The sequence below is a fragment of the Emydura macquarii genome, unplaced genomic scaffold (assembly GCF_026122565.2).
Source record: "Emydura macquarii macquarii isolate MOO-44397 ecotype Brisbane River unplaced genomic scaffold, CSIRO-AGI_Emac_v2 contig_2207, whole genome shotgun sequence".
Lineage (NCBI taxonomy): Eukaryota > Metazoa > Chordata > Testudines > Chelidae > Emydura > Emydura macquarii.
Window position 1 is genome coordinate 955,665 of NW_027132344.1, and position 25,814 is coordinate 981,478.

The 25,814-nt window shown below is 42.6% G+C and overlaps 1 protein-coding gene across 1 annotated transcript in view; it reads left to right on the top strand.

The window, feature by feature from the left end:
* Positions 1-25,814, top strand: part of OCA2 (OCA2 melanosomal transmembrane protein) — a 259,682-nt gene that overhangs the window by 19,563 nt on the left and 214,305 nt on the right. Inside the window, exons 2-3 of the mRNA XM_067559931.1 lie at positions 24,397-24,495; positions 25,538-25,726. Coding sequence (XP_067416032.1) covers positions 24,397-24,495; positions 25,538-25,726 — 288 coding nt within the window. The remainder of the gene's footprint in view (positions 1-24,396; positions 24,496-25,537; positions 25,727-25,814) is intronic.

Sequence of the window (25,814 nt, forward strand, 5' to 3'; positions counted from 1 at the left end):
AGGAATGAGTGATAGGAGCAACTCTACCTCCTCAGTCATGCCAGTGACATGTGAGCTTCAATCCTCTTTGGGATTTATTGACAGCTGTTTCATCATGTAAACCTCTTAGAGTGAAAAGCATGAACCTGATTTTAATGAATATGTCTGATAAAACAAATGGTAAATCCAAAGGAAAAGTGAAAATAGAACAGTTTCTTTTGTCTGGTGAACTGTTTTTAAATGTAAATTTATAAGGTATGTTTCAGTATTACGGAAAATATACAGTTTTACTCAGATGTAAAAGTTCAGAATATTGCTAATTAAGTGGCTTTTTAAAAATTCCTTAGAGTACAAAAAACTTAAACTGTTCAGAATTGTTTTCCATTTATTGTACTGAATGCATCCTGGGTGTTTTTCAGCACTGACCAATAAGGCAAGTATTCTGTGTAAAAGTAACACAATTTGATTTATGCATTTCTAACACTATCTTCATCTCATGCCTACTTAGCACATAGAAAAATGCAGTCTTTGTGCCCCAGAACAAGGAAGCTGAAGTTATAGTGAATTTGCACTGTGAAATCCTTAAAATGAGCTTGTTGGGAACTGCTGTTTTGAGGTTAAATAGCAATGTGCACCCAGAAAGTTGCCTTTACAAATCTGTTCATAGTTGTTTAACGGTATTGAAGAGGATTATAAATCCATAAATATTCATTCCAATCTGTTTAGTTAGAAGACAGAATATCCCAGACTTCGTAGGGAAAGAAGTATGGCTAGATTTCCTATTATGTACATAAACACTGAATGTAGGTTAATTTTTTTTAAGCAAATATCCAAGGCTATTTCTAATTCTAAAATATCAAGTACCTTAGCTAGTGTAAAATAGTTGCATGGAAGTCAAACATCAGTAGGGGAAGAAAAGTCATGGAGCTTCCTTCACCATCAGGCTCCATGTCACCTTCCTTCTCTCTCAAAGTAAAGTTTATTCAAACTGTAAGTCTCAGAAGAATCCATTTCAAAAGTTTACTGGTCTATAAAGATGGGGACTGAACCTCAAGTGATAAGCAATTGAATCAATTGTTTGTATAAAATACTACTGTATTATAAAAGAAATACAGTATCGAGTGACGTCTTTTCTGAAAGCTAATGACACAATGGTTAATATTGTTGTGAAATGTGTGTATGAGGAAATACAGATATTTAATTATATTATTCTTTAAAGTCTGTTGCCAAACAGAGAGAAACAGGTTCCCCACCAGACAGGAGAAAAGGCAGCTATTTAACTGTCTCCAGTGAGTTTAAGCAAGGCGTGACCAAAAACAATGGAAGCCCCATTTATATACAAGGGGATGGGAAGCCCACAAGAAGGGAAGGACAGCAGGAGGTCATCTTGCCTCTTGAAACAAAGTAATTGAACTTTGAAAGATATAAGCAAAGACAGAAGCTGCCTTTGGCATCTGTCACTAGACAGACATGAGGTAACGGAGTTCTTACAAGCTGAGAAAGATGGGTCCTTCAACCAAGGGGAGGGTTGAAGTCTCTGAGAACTGGTTAGAGGTGAGAAACCTGCGTAGGCACAGATTTTTCAGCTAGGAAGAAAAAAGAAGCCAGCACCTTGTACTTTTGTGGAAGGTCCTGATTGAGAGAAAGTCATTCATGGCTGGGAAGAACGAAGATTGGTGAGAGAAACGATTGTGAACAAAGCCTGTATCCTGCTAGATTCAGTTTTAGACTTTTACATGCGTGTTTTCATTTTTATTTGCTTGTAACTGTCTGCTTTCATTTCTTTTACTTGGCATCACGTAAGCTATGCCCATTTGTCAATACATTTAAAAAAATATTTTATTATAAACCAACTCAATGCTGTGTTTGAAGGGAAGAATGTGTTTACTCCAGTTAAATTAATAAGCGCTGCTGTGCTTTTTTCTCTTTAAAGGAGCAGTGAACCTTTTTATTTCTCTGCACTGTCCAGGAGAGGGCTGGACATTGTACAGCACAAGATTTTGGGAAAATTCAGGACTGGGAGTGTGTTGGGACCACCATGCTGGTTGTAACCAAGGTTGATGGAAGCCAGAGTGGGGGTGGGGAAATCGTGCTGTAGATAGGCTTCTGGGGTCAGAACTGCTGAACCTGGGCTTGCTGCACAGCACACAAATGCTCTGGGTGTGACCTGCATGCTTGTTGCTGACTGTGAGCCTCCCAGGCTCGGAGCTACAGTAGCAAGGCATTGTGAGGCATCCAGAGCTACAGGGTAAGAGGTGACACAACTCCTAAATGATCCGAATTGCACCCTAACCCCTGTAACAACCAGCCCTTCATTAACAACAGCAATGCTCACAAGGAGCCCAATCCTTTTCCCATTGAAATTAGTGTGTTTTGTCACTGACTTCAAAGGAAGCAGGATCAAACCTTATATAAATAAATGAATAACAATTAAGAGTGGGATTTGCAAAAGCTCCTAAGGAAGTGAGGAGCATACATCAGTGGGATTTGTGCTTCTAACTATCTTAGATGCTTTAGAAATCCTCACCCTAAATTAACAGTACTTTAGTTTTGTTACTCAGTTTAGTTCTTTTCTGTTGTTGCATAACTTGGTCTTTCAACACTGGGCAATAATACTCATCCATTTAATGTGGTTAAGAACATGTTTTCTTCTCTTGCCTGTGATTTTGCTAATAATCTCCAAGGGGGCAATTCTTGTAGATGTAGTACCTTTACTGGCCTGATTTGACTGCCTTATAAGGTATGTATCTTAAAGTAATAAAAATGAAAATTCTTTGTTAGATATGGCTTGAATTTTATTGATGGGTCTCTGTTTCTTCTAGTTAGTTTTTCTTTATTTTAAACCATTTTTTAAATATTTCATAATCTATTCTCTTTAAATGCCCAGATTCTGGTATTTTGCTACTGTCTAGGGCCCCAGTCCTGCAAGTTATGGGTGTGTGTGTGTGTGTGTGTGTGTGTGGTGGGGGGTGACTGTATGGAGCCTTACTGACTTTATTGTGGCTCTCAGAAAATGTTGATTAATCTAAACCAAAGCTTTTTGCAAGAAAGGATCAGTTCTGACAAATCTGTCATCGAGAAGAGATGCTATAAATCCAGGATGTAATGTCTGGTCAAACCAGAGCCCTGCTCCAGAATATCCTGGTGGTTAGGACACTCATGTAGGATACAGGGGTTTAAATGGGTCTGGGGTCTCCAAGTCAGTCAGTTGAACCCAGCTCTCCCACATCCCAAGTGAGTGCCATAACCACTGGGCTATAGAGTCAGTCTTGTTCTCTGAACCAATTAATATTTAATCATTGATACAAAGTGGAACAGCTCCAATAGGAGAGCTTGAGAGAGACCCACCAGAGAACAGCCAATAGCACTCAACTGTGGTGTGGGAAACCTGGGGTTAAGTCCTTGCTCTGGCTGATTTGGGGAACCCAGAACTTGATTAGGCAGAGCAAGGATTTGACCCCAGGTCTGAGATTTGTGCAGGATGGGAAAACAATTTCCTGTCCAACTCTGTTTGTTAGTCCAGTGTTGACTCTTTATCTCTACACTAGTTTTATCTGATAGCTGCAGTAGATCTGTGATGGCTATACCTTGTTGCTAAATAATGGTTTAATTTGTGTTCTGTTTTCAGCAGGCAATATGAAATACATGTTGTACTCCTCTGCTGAGGTGGTGTTGACTTAGGATCATTGAACCTTTTTGATCCTTATGAGTTTACAACCAGATAAGTGTAACTTTCTGATTCAACACATACTTACAGTCCAATGATTTGAGACAATGTCTATTCAAAATGCTTTCAAAACACTATGAAGTGTTGTTTTTTGTATCGACTTAATAGGCTATTCAGGCACTCTCTCTCTTAGAAGGTTTTTCTTCTTTTTTTTCTTTTTAAATATAAAGTTATGGTATGGTAATTGTTCTTGTAAAATATATATTCTACTGAACAGATCCATCTGTCCAAGCGAAAACTGTGCCCTATTGTGCCTCCTTCATGATGGAACCAATAGAAGAGATTTTTAGTATTAATTCTGCTCCTTCTCAACATAACCCCAATCTTTACACTATTTTAATGCATTGCTGTTTTGCGAATCTGCTTCTCAGTTCAGTGTCTTTCTATTCTTTGTGGAGCAGGCTGGAGCCTTCTGTCATATTAGTAGAAAAAAGTTATGAAGGAGCTTACACGGTATAATATGTTTTTGCAGTTCTCTTGTCATAGAATCCCTTTGCTTGGTCAACAGCAAACTGCTGTCATTTTTAACCATGGTGAGACTTTCACTTGATCTCCCTGTCCTGCTTGGGCAGGTCAGCAGATGTTCCCTGGATAGCCCTTATTTGACTAAACTACTGGGCATGTACAGAAGTTTTGTCTTATTTATTGAGATTGTAAAGCTGGTGGGGCAGATGCACACATTGCATAGTACAATAGGGCTCTGATGTCAATTGGTCCTCTTGGCACTACTATAGTACAAATAATCATAATAATGAATAGCAATTTTACATGACGGGGCTTTTTCTCTCATGATTTCCCTCCATTTTGACTTAATTATCTGATTCAATAAGGTATCTTTATATTCTCGGAAGAAGTTTAAGGAAATCACTCCTCCATTTCCAATGTTTCTTTTTTTTTTTTTAACAAGACTTTATGCTTTTTTTCCCCCTGGAATCAGATTCTTCCTCCAGGAATGATAGCTTAGCCTTTTTTATGACCCTTAGCCTGGCATGGCTGGAAGGTTGAGGCTTGCTAGGTAAACAGTTAATGTGTAGCAAGCTCTGGTGCAAATCTACTGTGCAGTAGCCTGCTGTGTATTAACTGTCCACGTGGAGCCTGCGGCTGTGATTTAAAAGTTCCCTACTGCTCATTGAACTACTTTCAATTCAAAGTGGAATAGATTAAAGCGCACCAGGGAACTTTTAGTGTGCATTAGCGGGGTTCACATGGACAGTTAGTGCGTGGCAGGCTAGTGTGCTGTAGAGTTACACCCCAGCTTGCTGTGTACAAACTGTTCATCTAGACAAGCCCTCATCAGAGCTTTGAGTGAGGTTTTTTTTTTTTTTTTTTTTTGTAAACTCACTGGAATCAAAAAGTCACAGCTTGTCTGCTGTACAAGGAGACCTGTTGTGTCTGTGGAGACTGAGCAGAAACCTTAAGAAAGGCAATTTTACTGTAAATCATCAATAATTATTTGTTTGGGAGAAAGTCCTATAAAAAAATTGTGCATCTCTCCTGTTACCAGAGGTTAATTGTATCCCAGTCTCACTGATTGGGAAGTGTGAATCCAGGTCAAACTTAGATTTGGTAGGGTTGTTCTTAATAGAAATCACACTTCATGTAAATATTCTTGCAGAGGAATATAAAAAAAATCTGTCATTTCAAGAGCAAGATGGAACAAAAACCAGTTTTTGTGATTCTAGAGAATAACTAAGGTGTAGTTCTGTGGGGGAACACTGTGCATGTCTGTGTTGAGAGAATCTAGCATCTGTGCAACTGGGGACAAAGAAATGAGTGATTAATATCAAGAAATGCGATGGATAGAAACATCAAGAATGTGATATCATGTTGCCAAGACAAAATCATCTGCCCATGGAAGAGGGAATTTCCCTCTAAATGTAAAATACCAGGCTTTTGTTTTTATTATGGTTGACTTTTGGGTGTGTAGGAACTTCTTGTTATACAGGGAATTGTCTGAGATTAATCAAGAAGAGTTATAAAAGAAAGTTGAACTAGTGTTAGAATTCTTCTCTTGTCTGTCTACCTTCTCGACAATTGGAAACCTGGGGAGTGCATAATCCTAGATTAGTGAATGTGAAACAAACAACAAAAAATCTTAAAACATTCAACAGTTTCTGTAATTTGTTATCCTTGATGTTTTTAAGATCCTAGTCAATTGAGTTTATGCACTCTGATCTCTTGTTTCAAATTCATCTTGTGTTGACGCTGCATCAGGAACCTGTGTTGAATAGCTAAGTGTTAGATAACTCCTTCCTGGACTGTAGCTTTCTCATCACTGCTCCCCTCTGAGGCCTTTAAAAGCAGAAGGAATATGTCTTGAAGCACAGTAGTATTCAACATAATCAAATAAGTTTTTGGATTTGTCCAAGCTATAGTTTAATATTTCTGAAAGCCAGCATCTCTGGTAAATTTGGGCTATAGTTATAGAGTTCATGTTTTTCTAATAACACAGTACTGTGTGACAGGGCCAGACCTGACCGCTATAGGAGGGTGCTGGAAGGCATATATATTACCCCCAGGCTCAACAAGTCCTTGTTCCCTGGGTAATTCAGCCAGGGTTACTCCAGGTCATTTAGATAATCTGAAACCAGTTAAGGAGCTTGCCACGGCAGTTAAAAGCCTCCGTTTCAGGCAGTCGGGTATCTGGAAGGGAGTTGAGAGAAGGAGCAGAGCGGAGCATAGTAGAGCTGCTATAGAGCACGTGCTATTGCTGTTGCTGTCACAACACCAAGGTATGGGAGCTAGGGAGAAGCCTGTCTGGGCAGGCCTGAGGGTCATAGGCCCAGAGGCCTGAAGAACAACCTGGTCGCTCAGGCAACCAAGCGAAGGAGTTGAGGTGGAGGAACCTCACTCAAACAGGGGAGGATCACAGAGACAGAGAGACTCAAGGCGAGGAAGGCAGAAAAACCCTCCTCCCCGGTTCCAGGAAGTGGACTGCAAGCAGGGGGGCCACAGATAGATGACCCTGGGAAGGTAGTAGTTCTCATGGACTAAGCAGTTTGAGGCTACTCTTCGCAGTGTCCCTGGGTTGGGACTTGGGGTAGAGGGCGGGACCGGGCCCCCCACCCTGCTCACCCGTCCTAGCCGAAGAAAGCGCAGGACCTATAGGGGCAGAGTAGGCCTCCCACGCCACAACTGGTGTCAGAAGTGGGATTTTGTGCGCAGCAACTGGGGGGGAGGGGGAAAGGAGAGAAAAGAGGAGGGGGGAATTTTTCTTTTCCTCTCCTCCCCGCCATAATGGAAGATGTAGTAAAGGCCCTCATACAGGCCACTGCAGCCCAGCAGGAGGCCATCATGGCCCAGATGACCACCCAGCAAGAATCGATGCAGCTCCAGCAAGAGACCAACCAGCTGCTGATCAGCCAAGCCAACCAGGACCGGGCCCTCTTGCGATAAGTGGTGGCCCAGTTGAAGACCCTGACCTCCTAAACCCCTGGGCTGGATGGGATGCGAACACTACGGGCCACCAGCTATCTGCAGAAGATGACTGCTGAGGATGATGTGGAGGTGTACCTCCTTATCTTTGAGAGGATTGCGGCACATGAGGCTTGGCCCCAGAACCAGTGGGCTGGTATTCTCGCCCCCTTTTTGTGCGGAGAAGCCCAAAAGGCCTATTATGACCTACCCACAGTAGCTGCAGCCGACTATCACCAGGTAAAAACAGAGATCCTTGCTCGATCGGGAGTAATGACGGCTGTGCGGGCCCAGAGGTACCATGACTGGAGGTACCAGGAGGGCAAAGCTCTACAATCGCAGCTATTTGATCTCACCCACCTCACACAGAAGTGGCTGCAGCCAGAGATCCACCGGCCAGAGAAGGTCCTGGAGATCCATTATTGACTGGTACGTGGGGGGATTGCTGCTAGACCTCCACGCTTAGGTAGGCCAGAATTACCCCTCTTCCTACAACGAATTAATTACAGTAGTAGAAAGACGGGTAACAGCCAGGGGTCTTTCCTGACCAGCCAGAGAGGACTTTCTCCAGGTCAGATGACCTACCTTAGTTCCTGGGATCCGGATGTCCAAGAACCCGGGGAAGACCAGGTGGAAGATGAGGGAAATGGAGGGCCCCCCAGAGGCCACCAAGAAATAGGGTGACGTGGGCAGGGAGTACGGGGTCAGATCTCTTAGCCCAAAGGACAAAGGGGTGCCTAGGGCTTCCTACCGATGCTATGCATGTGGAGAGTGGGGACACATAGCTGCCCAATGTCCCAACATGGAAGAACACATGCAGTGTAACCTGGGCAGACTCCTGCAGCCTAATCCATCTCATAGGGGTCACCCTAACCCCACATAGATATACGAGGTCTGTGAAGCTAAATGGAGTCAAGACCCTGGCACTGGTGGACTCCGGGAGCACCATTACACTCATTTCGGGGAAATCTGTAAAGTGGAGCCAATTGACACTGGCTAAACGCACAGGGGTAACTTGTGTCCATGGGACTGTTAGTTACTACCCAATCATCCCAGTAAATATCGAAGTTCAGGAAGGTGTCACCAGGGTGACAGAAGGAGTGGTTCCTAGGCTTCCATATCCGGTTCTCATAGGAAGATACTTCCTGGGGTTTGGAACCCTACTTCCCCCAGAGGGGTCAGGGGAAGGGGAGGAACTTGAAACTAATGGACTAATCCCCCCAGATGGCCATCCCCCAATATTCTCTGAGATTACCCAGGATCTTTTCCCAGTCCCAGGGAAGGGCCGAAAGGAGGGCAGTTAAGGCTTTGGGTACAAGAATCTTGACCCAGCGTTTGAAGCCTGCCATGGTAGGCAGGCAGATCCGGGCTGCAGCTAGAGAAGCTGCCCTGAGAGAGGAAGTACCCAAAGCAGACCCCGAGCCAGATTGCACCAAACCAGAAACAGGGGTGGAGACGGGCCCCTTGGAGCTGGGACAGCTAGGATCGGTATGAGAAAACTTCGACTGAGACCAGGCCAAAGACCCAAAATACGTCAATGCCAGAAAGGAAGTGGCAGAGATAGATGGAGTATCTATGGAGGGAAAAACTCGGGATCCGGGGCCGTATTTCATGATAAAGGGGGACTTGCAGTATTGAGTCATGGAGATGAATGGAGAGAGGGTGCTGCCACTTCTGGTGCCCTGGAAGCACCAAAAGCCGTGCTGAACTTGGCCCACAGTCACCTCTTCGGAGGGCACTTGGATGTAGAAAAAACCCTGGCTCAAATCTTAAGGAGGTTCTTTTGGCCAGGTGTACATGAGGAAGTTTGGCGCTATTGTGCCACCTGCCCTGAGTTCCAGTTACACAGCCCCCAGCCTCACTTAAGGGCCCCTTTAGTGCCCCTCACCATCATCGAAATCCCGTTCGAATGGATTGCCATGGATCTAGTGGGTCCATTGGAGAAAACAGCCAGGGGTCACCAACACATATTCGTCGTCCTTGACTATGCCATCAGGTACCCGGAAGCCATCCCCTTGCGGAATACCACCTCTAAGGTAATCGCGACTGAGCTAGTGAAGATTTTCGCCCGGGTGGGGCTACCCAAGGAAACACTAATGGACCAAGGGACCCCGTTTATGTCAAAACTAATGAAGGACTTGTGCACTCTCCTACATGTATGAGCCCTACAGACTTCCATCTATCACCCTTAAATGGACGGCCTTGTGGAAAGGTTCAATAGAATCCTCATAGGCATGATAAAGAAGGTGGCGAGCTGAGATGGAAAGGACTGGGATGCCTTGCTGCTGTACCTCATGTTCGCTATCTGGGAGGTTTCCCAGGCCTCCACAGGGTTCTTCCCCTTTGAGCTACTATACGGATGACACCCCCTGGGCATCTTGGACATCACCAGAGAAATTTGGGAGGAGGACCCCACACCAGGGAAGAACATAATTGATCATGTGCTCCAGATGAGGGACCGGATAGCCCGAGTCACCCCCATTGTATGGGGACATTTAGAAAAAGCCCAGGGGGCCCAGCAAGTCCACTATAACCGCCAAGCCACGGTTCGACAATTTCAGCCAGGAGACCAGGTGATGGTATTGGTACCCATCGCCGAAAGCAAGCATTGGCCCAGTGGCAGGGATCTTATGAAGTGGTCAAGCCCGTGGGAGAGACCAACTATAAGATACGAAATCCGGGGCGCCGAAAGCAAGAACAGATCTATCATATCAACTTATGAAAGCCATGGAAGGCCTGAGAAGTATCATAGAATCATAGAGTTGGAAGGGACCTCAGGTGGTCATCTAGTCCAACCCCCTGCTCAAAGCAGGACTAACCAGGACTAACTTTAGCTAAATAATCCCAGTCAGGGCTTTGACAAGCCGCAGCTTAAAAACCTCTAAGGATGGAGATTCCACCACCTCCCTAGGTAACCCATTCCAGTGTTTCACCATCCTCCTAGTGAAAAACGTTTTCCTAATGTCCAACCTAGATCTTCCCAACTGCAACTTGAGATCATTGCTCCTCGTTCTGTCATCTGCCACCACTGAGAACAGCCTAGCTCCATCCTCCCTGGAACCCCCTTTCAGGTAGTTAAAGGCTGCTATCTAATCCCCCCTCATTCTTCTCTTCTGCAGCCTAAACAAGCCCAGTTCCCTCAGCCTCTCCTCATAAGTCTTGTGCTCCAGCCCCCTAATCATTTTTGTTGCCCTCCGCTGGACTCTCTCCAACTTCTCCACATCCTTTTTGTAGTGGGGGGCCCAAAACTGGATACAATACTCCAAATGCGGCATCACCAATGCCGAATAGAGGGGAATGATCACTTCCCACGATCTGCTGGCAATGCTCCTATTAATATGTTATTAGCCTTCTTGGCAACCAGGGCACACTGCTGACTCATATCCAGCTTCTTATCCACTGTTACCCCCAGATCCTTGTCAGCAGAACTGCTGCTTAGCTCATTGGTCCCCAGTCTGTAACTTTGCATGGGATTCTTCCATCCTAAGTGGAGGACTCTGCACTTTTCTTTGTTGAACCTCATCAGATTTCTTTTGGCCCAATCCTCCAATTTGTCTAGGTCCTTCTCTAACCTATCCCTACCTTCCAGGGTATCTAGCACTTCCCCTAGCTTAGTGTCATCTGCAAACTTGCTGAGGGTGCAATCTACCCCATCCTCCAGATCATCAGTGAAGATGTTGAACAAAACCGGCCCCAGGACCGACCCCTGGGGCACTCCACTTGTGACCGGTTGCCAGCTAGACATGGAGCCATTGATCACTACTCGTTGAGCCCTATGCTCTAGCCAGTTCTCTATCCATTTTATAGTCCATCAATCCAACCCATACTTCTTTAACTTGCTGATAAGAATACTGTGGGAGACCGTGTCAAAAGCTTTGCTAAAGTCAAGGTATATCATGTCCAGTGCTTTCCCCACATCCACAGTCAATCACTTCTTCACAGAAAGCAATCAGATTGGTCAGGCATGACTTTCCCTTGGTGAATCCATGTTGACTGTTCCTGATCACCTTCCTCTCTTCCAAGTGCCTTAAAATGGATTCCTTGAGGACCTGCTTCATGATTTTTCCAGGGATTGAGGTGAGGCTGACCTGTCTGTAGTTCCCTCGATCCTCTTTCCTCCTTTTCTTGAAGATGGGCACTATATTTGCTTTTTTCCAGTCCTCAGGGACCTCCTCCAATTGCCACAAGCTTTCAAAGATAATAGCTAATGGCTCTGAAATCACATCAGCCAACTTCCTCAGCACCCTCGGGTGCATTGCATCTGGCCCCATCGACTTGTGTGTGTCCAATCTTTCGTAATAGTCTTGGACCTGTTCCTTCAGCACTGCGGAATGTTCACCTCCTTCCCATTCTGTGCTGCCCAGTGCAGTAGTCTGGGAGCTGATCTTGTCTGTGAAGACAGAGGCAAAAAAGGCTTTGAGTACCTCAGCTTTCTCCACATCCTCTGTCACTAGGTTGCCTACCCCATTCTTCAAGGGGCCCACACTTTCCCTAATCTTCCTCTTGTTGGTAACATATCTGTAGAAACTCTTCTTGTTCCCCTTCACATCCCTTGCTAGCTGCTTTGGCCTTCCTGATTTCATTCCTGCATGTTTGAGCAGTAATTTTATAATCCTCCCTAGTCATCTGACCAAGCTTCCACTTGTAAGCTTCTTTTTTGTGTTTAAGTTCACCAAAGACTTCTTTGTTAAGCCAAGCTGGACGCCTACCATACATATAAGTATGTATGAACTTAACCCAGGAAGTAGAACCACTTGAACAAGTAAAGATATCCCCTGACCTAATACCAAACCAAAAGGCTGAGGCATCAGAGATGGTACCCCGGAACCAAGATATCTTCACGACTAGGCTGAGTCGAATGACGGAGGTTCTTCACCACATTATCACAAACCCCAGAGCCAGGGTTATGATAAGGCCCTACTGAGTATCCAAGGCCAAGAAAAAGGAGATTAAGGCTGAGGTCAAAAAGTTGTTGGAGCTGGTGGTCATAAAAGAATCCCATAGTCAGTGGTCGAGCCCAATCGTGCTAGTACCTAAGCCTGACGGCACTATGAGGTTCTCCAATGACTTTTGCCAGGTAAATGAGGTTTCTCAGTTTGACGCATACCCCATGCCTGGTATAGATGAGCTTGTGGACCGATTGGGCAAGGCCCGATTCCTAACTACCCTTGATTTGACCGAGGGATATTGGCAAATCCCTCTAGCTAAAAGGACAAAGGAAAAGACCGCATTCTCTACACCAGGTTGTTCCAGTATACTGTCCTCCCCTTTGGACTATATGGGGCCCCAGCCACCTTCCAGCGTCTAATGGATAAACTGTTATGCCCCCGTGCTGACTATGCCGCTGCGTACCTGGATGACATAATCATTCACACCCCAGACTAGGAAACACACCTGAGGAAGGTGGAAGGGCTGTTGAACACCCTGAGGCAGACTATGAACGATGGACTATGGACGATGGACCATTGCAACAGAAGAAGCCTTCACAGACTTATGGATGGCCCTCTGCAGTAACCCTATACTCCTCGCCCCCGACTTTACAAAAGAATTTATTCTGCAGGCCGACGCCTCTGATGTGTGCAATACTGTCGCAGATGGTGGGAGACAAAGAACACTCAATAATGTACCTCAGCAGAAAACTCCTCCTGAGGGACCAGAGGTATGCAGTAGTAGAAAGGGAGTGCCTTGCCTTCAAGTGGGCTATGGAAGCACTCCGTTACTACCTACTGGGACGCTACTTTACCCTCAAAACTGATCATACTCCCCTCCAGTGGACGCAATGGAACAGGGAGAAAAAAAGCTTGGGTAACCAGGTGGTTCTTGTCCCTCCAATCTTTCAGATTCACCATACAACACAGGGCGGGAAGTCGTCACAGGAAAGCAGATGGCCTGTCCCGGTTCACTGCATGACGTCCCAAGTTGCCCAACCCGGTGGAATTGAGCAAGTGGGGAGGATGTGTGACAGGGCCAGACCTCTGACAGAGGGTGCTGGAAGGCATATATATCAGCCCCAGGCTCAACAAATCCTTGTTCCCTGGGTAATTCAGCCAGGGTTACTCCAGGTCAATTAGGTCACCTGAAGCCAATTAAGGAGCTTGTCAGAGCAGTTAAAAGCCTCCATTTCAGGCAGACGGACAGCTGTAAGGGAGTTGAGAGGTGGAGCGGAGCGGAGCAGAGCAGAGCAGAATTGCTAAAGAGCTTTTGCTATTGCTGTTTCTGTCACAACATAAAGGTATGGGAGCTAGGGAGAAGCCCGTCCAGGCAGGGTCGAGGGTCGTAGGCCCAGAGGCCTGAAGGAGGACCCGGCTGCTCAGGCAACTGAGCGAAGGAGTTCAGGTGGGGAAATCTCATCCAAACAGGGGAGGATCATAGAGACAGAGAGACTCAAGGCGAGGAAAGCAGAAAAACCTTCCTCCCCGGTTCCAGGAAGTGGACTGCAAGGTAGTAGTTCTCATGGACTAAGCAGTTTGAGGCTACTCCTCGCAGGGTTCCTGGGTTGGGATCTGGGGTAAAGGGTGGAACTGGGCCTCCCCCCCTACTCCCACCCAGCCACACCACCGGCGTAGCCAAAGAAAGTGCAGGACCCGTGGGGGCAGAGTAGGCCTCCCTTGTCATGCATAGTTGTGCAGGGTGTTTTACAGTAAGAAAAGAAGGCAAGGTACCAGCCCAACCAGCTTACAGTTTAATTGGGATACTGCATAGTGAGTGGTGACAAAAGATTGTGGTGCCATGTGGGGGGGAGGGAGAGAAGGAATATGGCCACGAGAAGCTGTAACCACTAATGTTATGGTTTTTAAAAGTAAACTAAAGAAATGTTGCAATTAGAGCTAGTTTTAAAAATATTGCTTATCTTAATTTTGTTTTGTATCCCTCCCATGAATAGTCCTGGATGAAATGCATGGTGTTGAATTATTGTATTTTTTTCTTTTGGTAGGAATGTGAGGGGGGAGTTGTATGTTTCCTGCCAGCCTCCATCCTCTGCTTCACTTCCTTCTTGAATTAAACAAGCCCTAAAACTCAGTAGATTCTGCCATTCTTTTACATTGAATTGAGTTGTGCCTTATATTATATTAGGATGAAAGTAGGAGAATGCCTGTGAAAATACCATTGCAAGACTCTCTTGTGACCCTTCCGATTGTCACAATCTCGAAATGGACTGATGTAGTTTGAGTTATTGGACAGATTCATTCAGATCCCAAGGACCAGATTCTACTTTCACTTACAACAGTGTAAATCTATTGTAATTATACTGACTTTCATTGGAATTTGCGGTGTTGTAAATGAGGCCACAATCTAGCCTCAAAGCACTGGTAGCAAATGCACTTGGAAGCCTTTTAATATTGTTTAATGCTTAGCTTTGCTCTTCTTTCATATTAGCACCACTAGAAAATCTTAATTTTTAAAATTCTTCTTTGCTTATTCTTTCTCCTGTTTTTCTCCTTTCTTATTCCCATGTAATTTCTTTGCCTGCCTTCCCTTCTTTGCTTGATCCTCTTTTCCTAACCTTTTCTGCTTCATTAGTCTGTCCTTTCTTCCTCTGCTTCTTTCTTTTTAAAAATGTTTTCAACGAAAGCTAGAAATTCACTAAGCTGTCATTTTGTCAGGGTACACAATTGTCTGAGGATCCTAAACCTGTTTGGTTTAACGTGATTTGTAATGCCTAATCCTGTTTGAGAGAATAATATTTTACCAATGACTTAATGGCTGAAGACTAGCATATTGTAGAAGATGTTCACAACATTCAGTTGTTCCACACACCTGCGTTTCTTTCTGTTTTGCACAGGTGCCCATCAGCCTAATATCTGAGCCTTCATCAACACCAGAGAATCATCATACGTAAAATTCTTAAAAAGATATTCCAGGATGACTTTTCTAGCTTTGAGAACTGTGATTCTTTGAAAAAATCATATTTTTTGAGGAATGTCAATGTTGATTTATCATAAATTCAAGATGATAGCAGATTTGGTTAAACTAAAAACTTTTAGCAAATTCAGATGAGAAGAGATGCTGTCATTTAAAAGCAACACTGCTTGAGTGTGTTACATTGTTAAATATGCTGCCATGCATTAAAAGGTTACAGAAAATGTTTCCTTATAGCAGATTCATTTTTCAGTGTTCCCTGTAGCATTTGGGAATAACTTCTCTTGACAGGTTATCTGTATGTGATGCAGAGAAAAGTGTGCTTTGGATTTGGACTACTGCCAGTCTACACCAGGGGTTCTCAGCCTTTTTCATTCTAATCCCTTCCCCCAACATATTATAAAATCTCCAGAGCCAAAAGGGGTAGGGGCCTTAGGGTTCAGGACTTCAGCCACTGGGCGAGGTGGGGTGAGGGACTTCCCTCAGAGCACTTCCCCTCAGGGCACTGGGGCTCTGGGCTTTAGACCTGTGATGAGTGCTGAGCCTCAGGGGTCCCTGAGGCTCCGCTTTCTGCTTCAGCCCCATAGGGGGTGCCAGGGCTCAGGTCTTTAGCCTCTGCGGGAGCACTAGGCTTGGGTCTCTCTGCGGCTCTGCTCCTAAATTCAGCACTGTGGGGGCACTGGGACTCGGGTGCTGGGCTTCAGCTGTGGGTCCCCGCAGCCCCCCAAAACCAGCTCGCAGCACCCCAGAGGGATACAGACCTCAGGTTGAGAACCGCTGATCTACACAACTGCTTCCTCCTACAGTCTTGTAATTTGTTGGCAGTTATCAACAGCTAGACTGTTGGCCCCACCAGCTTCTAAAATGTGTCACCTTCTTTCCTTCCTTTCCCGGTTCTCACTATGCTTCAGCTCCAGGCATCTGCTTTTCCCAGCAGCTCTCCATTTTTCTTTGCTGAAACAATAGGTGGAAGAAATGAATGGCAACTGCACTTTCTTTGGTTCAACTTTGCAGCCCTCTACAGTGGGCTCTTTTTGTCCTGTGTCCTTTGAAAGTTTTGCTGTTGGTTCAAACAGGGCAGAAGAAGCATGAAGGTCAATTTAGGCTTCTTAGCCAGACTCAGGTTAGACCAGGTTCAGATCCATGTATTCAACACCATCTTCTCAGCCTCTTTCCGTGGAATCTCTCTTCAGAGAGGTCAGACCACCGTATTCCACTTCTTTTATCTAGAACTTGTTGACCTAAATAAGCAGTTTAAGGATGCCTTCACATCAGGGATAAAGTAGATCCTAGCCATGGCAGGTAGGAATCTTGTGGTGATATGATGGTAAGCTTCAAGCAAAGGAGGCAACCAATATCCAGATCCCTGCCGGACATTTTTTCTATCAACATAGTGTAAGTACAAAACCAAATCATAACTAGCTCACGTCCAGACCTAGGTGCCAGTTCTGAAAATCTCAGGTTTAGTCATCCAAATCCCTGGCTTTCAGAATGATGGTAATTCAGCTACCCTGGTTTCTAACTGCCTGGCTATTATTGGACTTAAAGATGCCTTGCCTAGCAGAACACTCCAGAAAGGGAAGGGGGTGATACCACTTCCTCCCTCCTACTTTGGATACATGCTTCTAGTGGCGCAGCTGCCTTTGTTTGATGCAGTGTAATTCAAATTGCACCTACAGAGGTGAATCAAGCATAGTGTATGTATGGTACACTAGGAATGATTTCCAGGTGGGATAAATTCAGCCCAATTCTCATTGTCTCTCTCTAGGAGATGATTCCTTTTTGATCAATTGTTTCTTCCTTTGGCTTAAGTGGGGATTCTGGTTTGTCTCAGTTGCAGTGATGTGCAGAGTACATTTACAGTCTATCTATTGGATGGGGAATTCTCTAATTGGTTATATCTTCTTTAATATATGGTAAGCAGTTGGCAGCTCCAACACCTTTGTGCATTTTGGGCACCCTGGTCATTACTGGATAAAGGGAAATTGCTCATACATACAGCCAAAGAGAAAACATCACAGTATATAAAAAATGCCTTCATTGTTAAACTTTTCTGACATCTTAATGGTGCATGCTTTTAAAGAGTCAACAGGTTATTTGTTGATTTAGTGAAATACTGAAAGTGGTCATTAAAAACTGTCTGGAACCCACTCAGAGACGTGAGCTGTCAAGATGACACTTCTTCCCCTGACTCTTAACGTGTCAATTGATCAGACTGCTTTTACATTGGGTAATCTTGCCAACAGAGTTGTTTAGTTTTCCTATGGTGTAAATGAAACCACTGTGAATTGGACATGATAGAAACATATATATATATATATGAGATACATAAAAGGAGCAACAACTGATTTAAACAATTGATGTGGAGTGGGGCAGTGTAATTTGTCAACACAGCCACAGTCATTAAATAGATTGTATGAATATGGGTGGATGGAATATATTTAGCATTTACTGAACACTTTTTTTTTAAAAAGCTCCCAAAGTTTTTATTTTGATAACATGATAGATTGTGGCTATATTATACAAATATGCATAAAAAATCACGCAGTTTTCCAGATCAATAATTATTCTAGTACGTATGATTTGGCATAAGGACAAATATTCTCTATTGAGTGAAATTAGGTGCTCTCTGAAAAAGGTTTTGTAGATGCTTCAAAATGTATAACTAAAGAATAACAGGCCTACATTTATCACCAGCTTTCTGCATGATTAATTATCTTCAGTCTTTCTACACCAAGGCTTATCCTCCAGCAAGTCCTGCTTAAAGTTTTATTGACTTTACAATTATTGTTCAGAAAAAGGTATCTTGACTGTCCTGTATTTCTGTGCTTCTTTTAACAATCCACCTCTGTGGTTTCTATGAGGGTCTTAGGTATAACTGATAAGCTGAGACATTCTAACTTTTTTCTGAAGAGGTTTTGCTGTAAATGTGTTTTATATGGTGACCGTTTCAAGGAGTCCTATTCAAAACTGTTGAAGTTCTTCTTGCTCAATTTATTTCCTTGCAAGTTCACCCCTTCTCCAATTCTGACCAGTTCCTTTCTGTAGAAGTAAAAATTATCATTATTTTCTATTGTTATAGAAATCGCTATTTTACTAGTATGTAATGCAGCTGCTTAACAGGTGGCATGTGATGCATTATATTAACTGGTGTTTAAAATATATACTTTTTATTATAGGGAAGAGAAATGTATTGCACTGTGTAGAACGATTAATCTTTTCAATGTAAGACTAAATAACTAGGCTCCTACCATTGCTAGTGATTACTTTAGCAGTATTCAGCAGCAGGGATAAGTGTGGTCTGATTTCCTCCCTCAGGTTTTGTCAGTATGTTTAAGGAGAGCCTCTTTTAATAGCAAATTCTTTGCCTTGGTGTATTGAGATTTGAAAACTTGCTGCTTATTGCACTGCAATTGCCAGCACAAAATCTTGTCCTTTCCTATTATTTAAAGGAAAGCACAGCGTAACTTTATCTTGGATCTAAGAAAGACTTCAAAGGAGAGTGCTCCACAATATTTCTGCTGGTGTTTAAGTGTAGAAACTCAGACAGGGGCATGCTGTAAGAGGATCTTCTCTCTCAGTCCTGATCCAAAGCCCATTGAAGTCAATGGAAAGATTCCCAATTACTTTAGTGGACTTTGGATAATGTTCAGTCTGCCTGGTACACGCAGTGTAGTATGGGGAGTTCTCGACAAACAAATGGAAGTTACTGGACCTCTCCCTCCTTATAGCCAAGAGAGGCACTGGAGAAGACAAAGAAAGAGAATCCTTTTCCCTAAAGCAATTAGAATGAAATGTGGAAAGAGGGAGAAAGCACTGGACACACCACTGCCTGTGTGAAGTAGGTGTAAAATACTACCAAATCAGAATTGTTCATTCACTTACACAGGGGCAGGGGCATAATGATAGGGTGCTGGGGGACCAGAAGATCTACACAGATGCTTTGGCCTCTCATTTGTTTCTCTGCACAGGTGGGGGTGAGCCCCTCATCCTTATACTCTCCTGATCAGCTTTTCCATGAGAAAGCATGGTTGGGCCCTGAAATTCCAGCTGCAGACTTCCGAATGAAGTTGCATCAACTGTGATGGGGAGAGTCCTTTCCACTGACCTGGTCAGTCAATCTTCTGGGTTCCCATGGAAACAGCCAGAAAAGGTGCATTTTTAATATCAGTGATTACAAAGCATGATCTCTGTTGTCAGGAACTGGCATGTAAAAAGGAGGCTTTTCTCTATCAGTCACAAGTACAACAGATGGTACAACCCCCCAGTCTCCATGGTCTTGTGAAAATGGCCCAAATCTGTATGCTCAGCTCTCATAGCAGCTGCGAAAGAGTTAAGTTTTGAGAACAGTTTGTCTGTTAATTAATAACAACATTCCCAGCTGTGCTGTGAGTGTGTTCAGAATAAATGCTGGAAGAGAAGCTTGAATACTTGACAGCAGTTATAGTTATACTTGAGGCAGGCTATACTTTTCTTTTCTGAAACCTATACACAAGAGGGATTTTTCCATATTGTTAGTGTTTCGTAGTCACTGAAACGGACATGGTCAGTAACTTTTCTCATGGCTCTTGATTTGTTGTTTACTCTTCATTGTTTGTGATAGTATCTTTGAAGTATGAAAACGTTTTTCTCTGTTTGTTTTATCTGTTTATTTCCTGCTGAGTTTTGGATGAAGCTGAAATTAAAATGGTAAATTCTCTCTCTATAAATATATTTTATATCTGTCAGCTTCTCTTAGGGCCACTGTATACTTTATCCTGTTTGCCATAGGCCACAAGTAGAGGGGCACCAGGGTCAATGAATCTGCATAAATATGGATCAATGGCCCTTCCCTGGGCTCACCCCCAGGCCACCTTTTTCTTGACCCCAAATGAACTTTTAGTACTGTATGTGTGAGGCCAACCCATAGGTAGCCATTGTACCAGGGGGGTTTTAGAGGTGCAGAGATTCTTTCACCAGACCTCCATACTGGCATGAATTTCACCCATTAATTATTACTGCCAAGCCCACATCATCCTTCATGATGACTTTCTAACTTTTCTCTCTCTGAAACTTTCCATCTTTATGGCTTCTTTATACTCATATTTGTTTTATAGTTCATACATCTCCCTCTCTTGCTCATTAGAGCCAAACATCATTAGGGAGTGGGGTCTTCTGATTTCACGAAGCCTAATGTTTTTCTCCTGCTCTTTTCTTTTGTCTATTTTTTCTAAATTTTTATTGTCATGAACAATACCACTTTATTCTGAAGAAAGATTTCCGGTTTCAACATATTGGTCATTCTTTCTTGATAGTTACGTGAATCTCTAGAGTGAAATTCAAAGGTGGCTTAAACAATGCAGCTTACATGTTAGTAAGTGAGGATGTTACATATCCAGGTAGTGGAAGGGTAGAATAATTGAATCTAATATAACCAACAGAAAGTTGTGAGATTAAAAAGATATATGTTCTTACGTCTCTTTTACGCTTCTTTTAGTTGCACTTGCCGCTGTCACTTTCCCTTTTAATTTCCTTCGTGTGTTGGTTACTCACTTAGGGGTAGATGATGGATTTATTGTGTCCCCTGAGTAAGGAGCAACATGTAGCACTTTGAGTTACAATTCAGTCCTTGCTTCCCTCTTTCTCCAGGATGGGAAGTAAAATGGTGCAGATTACTTTCTCCTTCATACCTGCTCAGCAGAGCTGGCTGATGCATTGTGGTGCTGGAACCAAGACTTTGTCCACTTCCTATCCACCCGCATGGAATAGGAATGGCCCTACACTAGAATAAAATTGCATCTATTTACACCAGCTGAGGATCTGGAACTTTATTTCTGAATAGAAATATCTACTGTTTAGATCAGAAATATCTCATTCAGTGGAGGATGTAGCCTAATTCCTTACAATTAAAATGGCTGCGATCCCGCAGTTCCCAGTGGACTCCTGCCCTTTTACAGAGCCGCATAAACTCATGGGAAAATGTGTGGGTGTAAAATCCACTATGTGGACTAGATTGTAGGACTGGGGACTAAAATCAGGAGATGTCTCTGTTTTAGGTATGTGTTATATGTCTACTACCACAGTATCTAGTTATAAGTCTCTTTCTATGTGGTATTTTTAAAGGAGCAGAATGTTTATGAAAAATAAATTACATCTAAGTAGTGTGAATAAGAAATTCTGAATAATAAACCATTAGCAAAAGACAATCTGAGTATTTGTAGACCGTTTTCTGGCTACTAATCTGAAATTTTACTTTATTTATCATAACACTGTAGCACGTTATTGTGGAGATGTTAAATGCCACATGTCAACCTTAGCAATACATAACTTACACCACAGTGTCTTTTTGATTGAATTTATAATTATAATTCCAAGTTCCAGTGTGCTATCTTACCAGAGAAGCAGTTAATCATTTTTACATTATATTATAAAATGAGTTTATGAATTCCTGATCATAGGTTCATAGATTGTAAGGCCAGAAGGGATCACTGTGATCATCTAGACTGACCTTCTGCAAAACTGAGGCCATAGAACTTTGCTGAAATAATTTCTGTTTGAAGTAGATCATATCTTTAAAAAAAAAAAAAAAAAATCCAATCTTGATTTTAAAATCCCCAGAGATGGAGAGTAAACTATCACAATTGTTAGTAATTTGTTCCAATGTTTAATTACCCTCGCTGTTGTAAATTATAACTTATTTTTAGTCTGAATTTGTCTAGTTTCAGCTTCCATCCACTGGATCTTGTTTATACCTTTGTTGCTAGGTTGAAGAGCTCATTATCAAATATTTCTTCCCCATGTAGGCACTTATAGACTATGATCGAGTCAGCCCTCAACCTTTTGTTTGTTAAGCTAAACAGATAGAATCTGTCACTATAAGTTATGTTTTCAATCCTTTAATCAGTATCCTGACTCTTCTTTAAACCCTCTCCAAATTTATCACATCCTTCTTGAATTGTGGACACCAGAACTGGACACAGTATTCCAACAGTAGTTACACCAATGCCAAATACAGAGGCACTATAACCTTCCTACTCCTACTTCAGATTCCCATGTCCAAGGATCACATTAGTCCTTTTGTCTATGGCTTCACACTTGAAGCTCATGTTCAGCTGGTTGTCCATCATGATCCCTAAAACGTTTTCAGTCACTGCTTCCCAGGATAGAGTCCACAGTCCTGTATGTAGGGCCTACATTCTTTGTTCCAAAATGTATAGATTTACATATGACTGTATTAAAAAGCATATTTTTTGCTTGTTCCCAGCTAACCAAATGATCCAGATCACTCTGTATAAGTGACCTGTCCTCTTCATTATTTACCAGTCCCTCAACCCTTGTGTCATCTGCAAACTTTATAAGTGATTATTTTATATTTTATTCCAGGTCATTGCTAAAATTATTAAATAGTGTAGGGCCAAGAATCAACACCTGTGGGACTCTTCTAGAAACACACCCACTCCATGGCAATTTCCTATTTACAATTAGATTTGGAGACCTGTCATTTAGCCAGTTTTTAATCTATTTATGTGTGTCATGTTAACTTTGTTTCATTCTAGTTTTTTAATCAAAGGTCTGTGGAGTAGTCCCAAGTCAAATGCCTTATAAAAGTCTATCACATCAACACTATGACCTTTATCAACCAAATTTGTAATCTCATCAAAAAATATATCAAGTTAGTTTGACAGGATCTATTTTCCATAAATTCATGTTGATTGGCATTAATTATATTACCCTCCAATTCTTTATTAATCAAGCTGTATTAGCCACTCCATTGTTTTGGTGGATCGATGTCAGGCTGACAGGCCTATAATTACCTGGGCCATCCTATTTGACCTTTTAAAATATTGGCAGAACACAAGAAACTCCATCCTGTCATCAGAATTTTTATTAAACATTTCAATTTATGCTAAAAATTTCTGCAAGGAATGCTTAGTCAGAAGTGTATTGTTAATGTTAAATGAACCTAACATTATAAATTCCAATAGTATTTTTATTTTGATTATGAATTTTATTTTGTGAAAACTATAGGGTTTGAAACACATAACTTTTGTCTTTTAGATGGTGGCTGAGTGTTAAATGAGGGCTCAGGCTCGCTAAAACATTAATTTTTTTCTTTTAATACTTTTGATGTGAAATGAAATACTCATAAAAAGGTGGCATGTTGAGAGCCTTGGAGAATGGAGCCATCTCTTCATAGAACAAAAGTGTGACAATGAGACATTTACACTGCACTGCCAATGTGCCTGAACCCTGATCTGGAGGGATTAGATAGTTGAATCTATATGCCCAATCATTCCCTGGTCTTTCTTCTGAGATTGCAAACAAGGCACTGATAGGTGGGCTTGCGTGTAACATGTAGACCATCTACTGGACTGAAATCACCTAGGCCATAGCACAGCTAGCAGATGATAATTGAACTGTCTGGCAAATTGAACCACACATCTAAGGTCCTGTTCCTGCAAAGGTTTATGTATGTACTTAACTTCACACAATGTGAGTAATCCCATTAACTTCAATAAAGCTACTTTCAGGGCATAAAGTGACATCTGTTTTGGTGGATCATGGATAGAGATGTGATCACTGATCTAGTTGCCTTCTAACTTATTTGTGGTTTTTGAGGTCAGGGCTAAGGTCTTATGTTAGCAACAGAAGCAGAATGGGAGCTAGTGGAGAGATCATAACAAAGGGTGATGTTTTCACAGTGGCCTGCAACAATGAGGAGGTAAGTTGATGTAAACTGGAACCTCTGCATCGTTTCCATCCTTCCATCCATATATGGATTTCAATAATCAATTCTAGAGGTGAAAAATGCATGGATTCCTTGGTCAGATCCTCCTGGGGCAAAGTTTACTTGTAAAATGGAGGGGGAGGAAGACTTTTATTTTATTTATTTTTAACCATAGATGCTCTCTGAATATCTATGGGTAATGATGAATCACACAGGATCCCAAAACTTCACAACTACTTTGATGGAATGGGGAGAAGTGGGGATTACCTTGGATGGAAGGAGGAAGAAGTGTCTCAGCCAGTTCTTCAAAGAGTTTCTCTCCTCTGATTCAGTATCACTTTGGTCTTGCCAAAAACATCTCGGGGTCCCACTGCAGCATAAAATTCTCTTTTCTGATCTGCAGTGCACAACTCTTACCTACAGTGTGGATCTTCATTGCACACCAACCCTTGTGGCACACAGGAAATGACTTCTGTGGGAGTTGTGCACATGTAACAGTATAAATGATGCAATCAGTAGGAGATTGCACTCAGTGAAGAATGGAGAGAGTTTTGCCTGCAATTTTTTAGGAAGCTGTCACTTGTTAAATTAATATGTACTTAGTTATATAAATATACTTTTAGCTAATAAAATATTGTGTAGAACCTTAGAGGGTCATCAATAAACAGAATTGCTAATTCTCATATTAATATATTTATTTATATTTAAGGTACCACTTCAATTTGCCCAAATTATTCAGCACAAGGTCAAAGGACAACTGCTTTACAGAGAAGACACCTTTGCTGAAGGTTTCTTCTGAGGACAATGGGTGGGTTATTTTTATTTCAAATTAAGGATTTATTTAACATTATTCCTTCTGACATTCTGATTGTAGGGTTCCAGAAAGGCAGCCTAGACAGTAGGGGTTGTAAGTGGCGTAGGATTTGAGGGAGTATGATGGGAAACAGGAAGGCAAAAGGAAAGGGGAGGAAGCAGGCTGTATGGAGAATGAGAGGAGGGCTGTAGGATGAGTGGCGCTATGTCATACGCTCAGACATCAGTGCATGTGAAGAAAATCCTGTTTCTGCTTCCTGGTGCTGGGACAGCAGTGCTCTAGGAAGCTTGTGATGTGCTGATATTTTGGTGCTTATAGAATCCAATTCTTGGTACACCAAGAAGCCAATTCTTATATGCACTGAGACACTGATGCCTCAAGGGTACTTCCCCCAGGGAGATACTCTATTGGCTCCCCAGTGAGCCAAGGGGGGCATGTGTCACAACACTGATGCACAGAGACTGCGCATCTTCCAACTCCTGCCTCTTCACAGACTCACTTAAACCCCACCTGCCCCTGCATAATTATCCTTCTCCTTGTGCCTCGCAGACAGCCCCAGTTCTTCCCTTCTCCCCTAGGCTTTCCACAGGCCACAGAAGTAGGGAACCAGGTCAGAGACTAGCTGCACAGCAGTGAACTTTCCATGGGTCATCAGACTGGAGCTGTTCTTTGGACAGCCTCCTATGGTCTTCACTGCAGCAAATGCATGGGGTCTGAGAGGGCAGAGATTCAGTCTCATGAAGCACAGGTTTGTCAGAGAAGCAGGCCGCACTGCCCAATTCCTCTAAACACACACTATTTACCTGATGGTTTGTAGCTCCTAGAATCTCAGACAGATAACGTTTCTTCCATGAACCATCACACTAATGCCCTGATTCTGCAAACTCTAAGGCACATGCTTAACTTTACTACCCTTAGTATTCCCATTGAGATCAATCATATAAAGTTAAAAATGTACAAAATCAGGGCATAAATCAAGTATTTTTTTAAATTAAGAGGATTTGTTTATTTATTTTTTAGTAAAAATGTTTTATAGGTTGCGATGTGTGGCTCTTGATAATCCAGATTTTACCACCGATGATGATTCATGGGAAAACAGCTCTGCAGAATTTGAGCAGAGGTCTCACCTGGGAAGTGAAATGACCAGCTTGTCTAGATCTGCTTCCTCTGAGAAATATGAACTCTTGGACAACCTTCATGTCAAGTTCAATTTATCAAAGATGAGGTATGAATCCAGAGCTTGTTGGTTTTATTTTTGTTATTTCTGCAAGGGCAACAACCAAAGGCAAATGTCTTGAAAATGATTTCTTTTC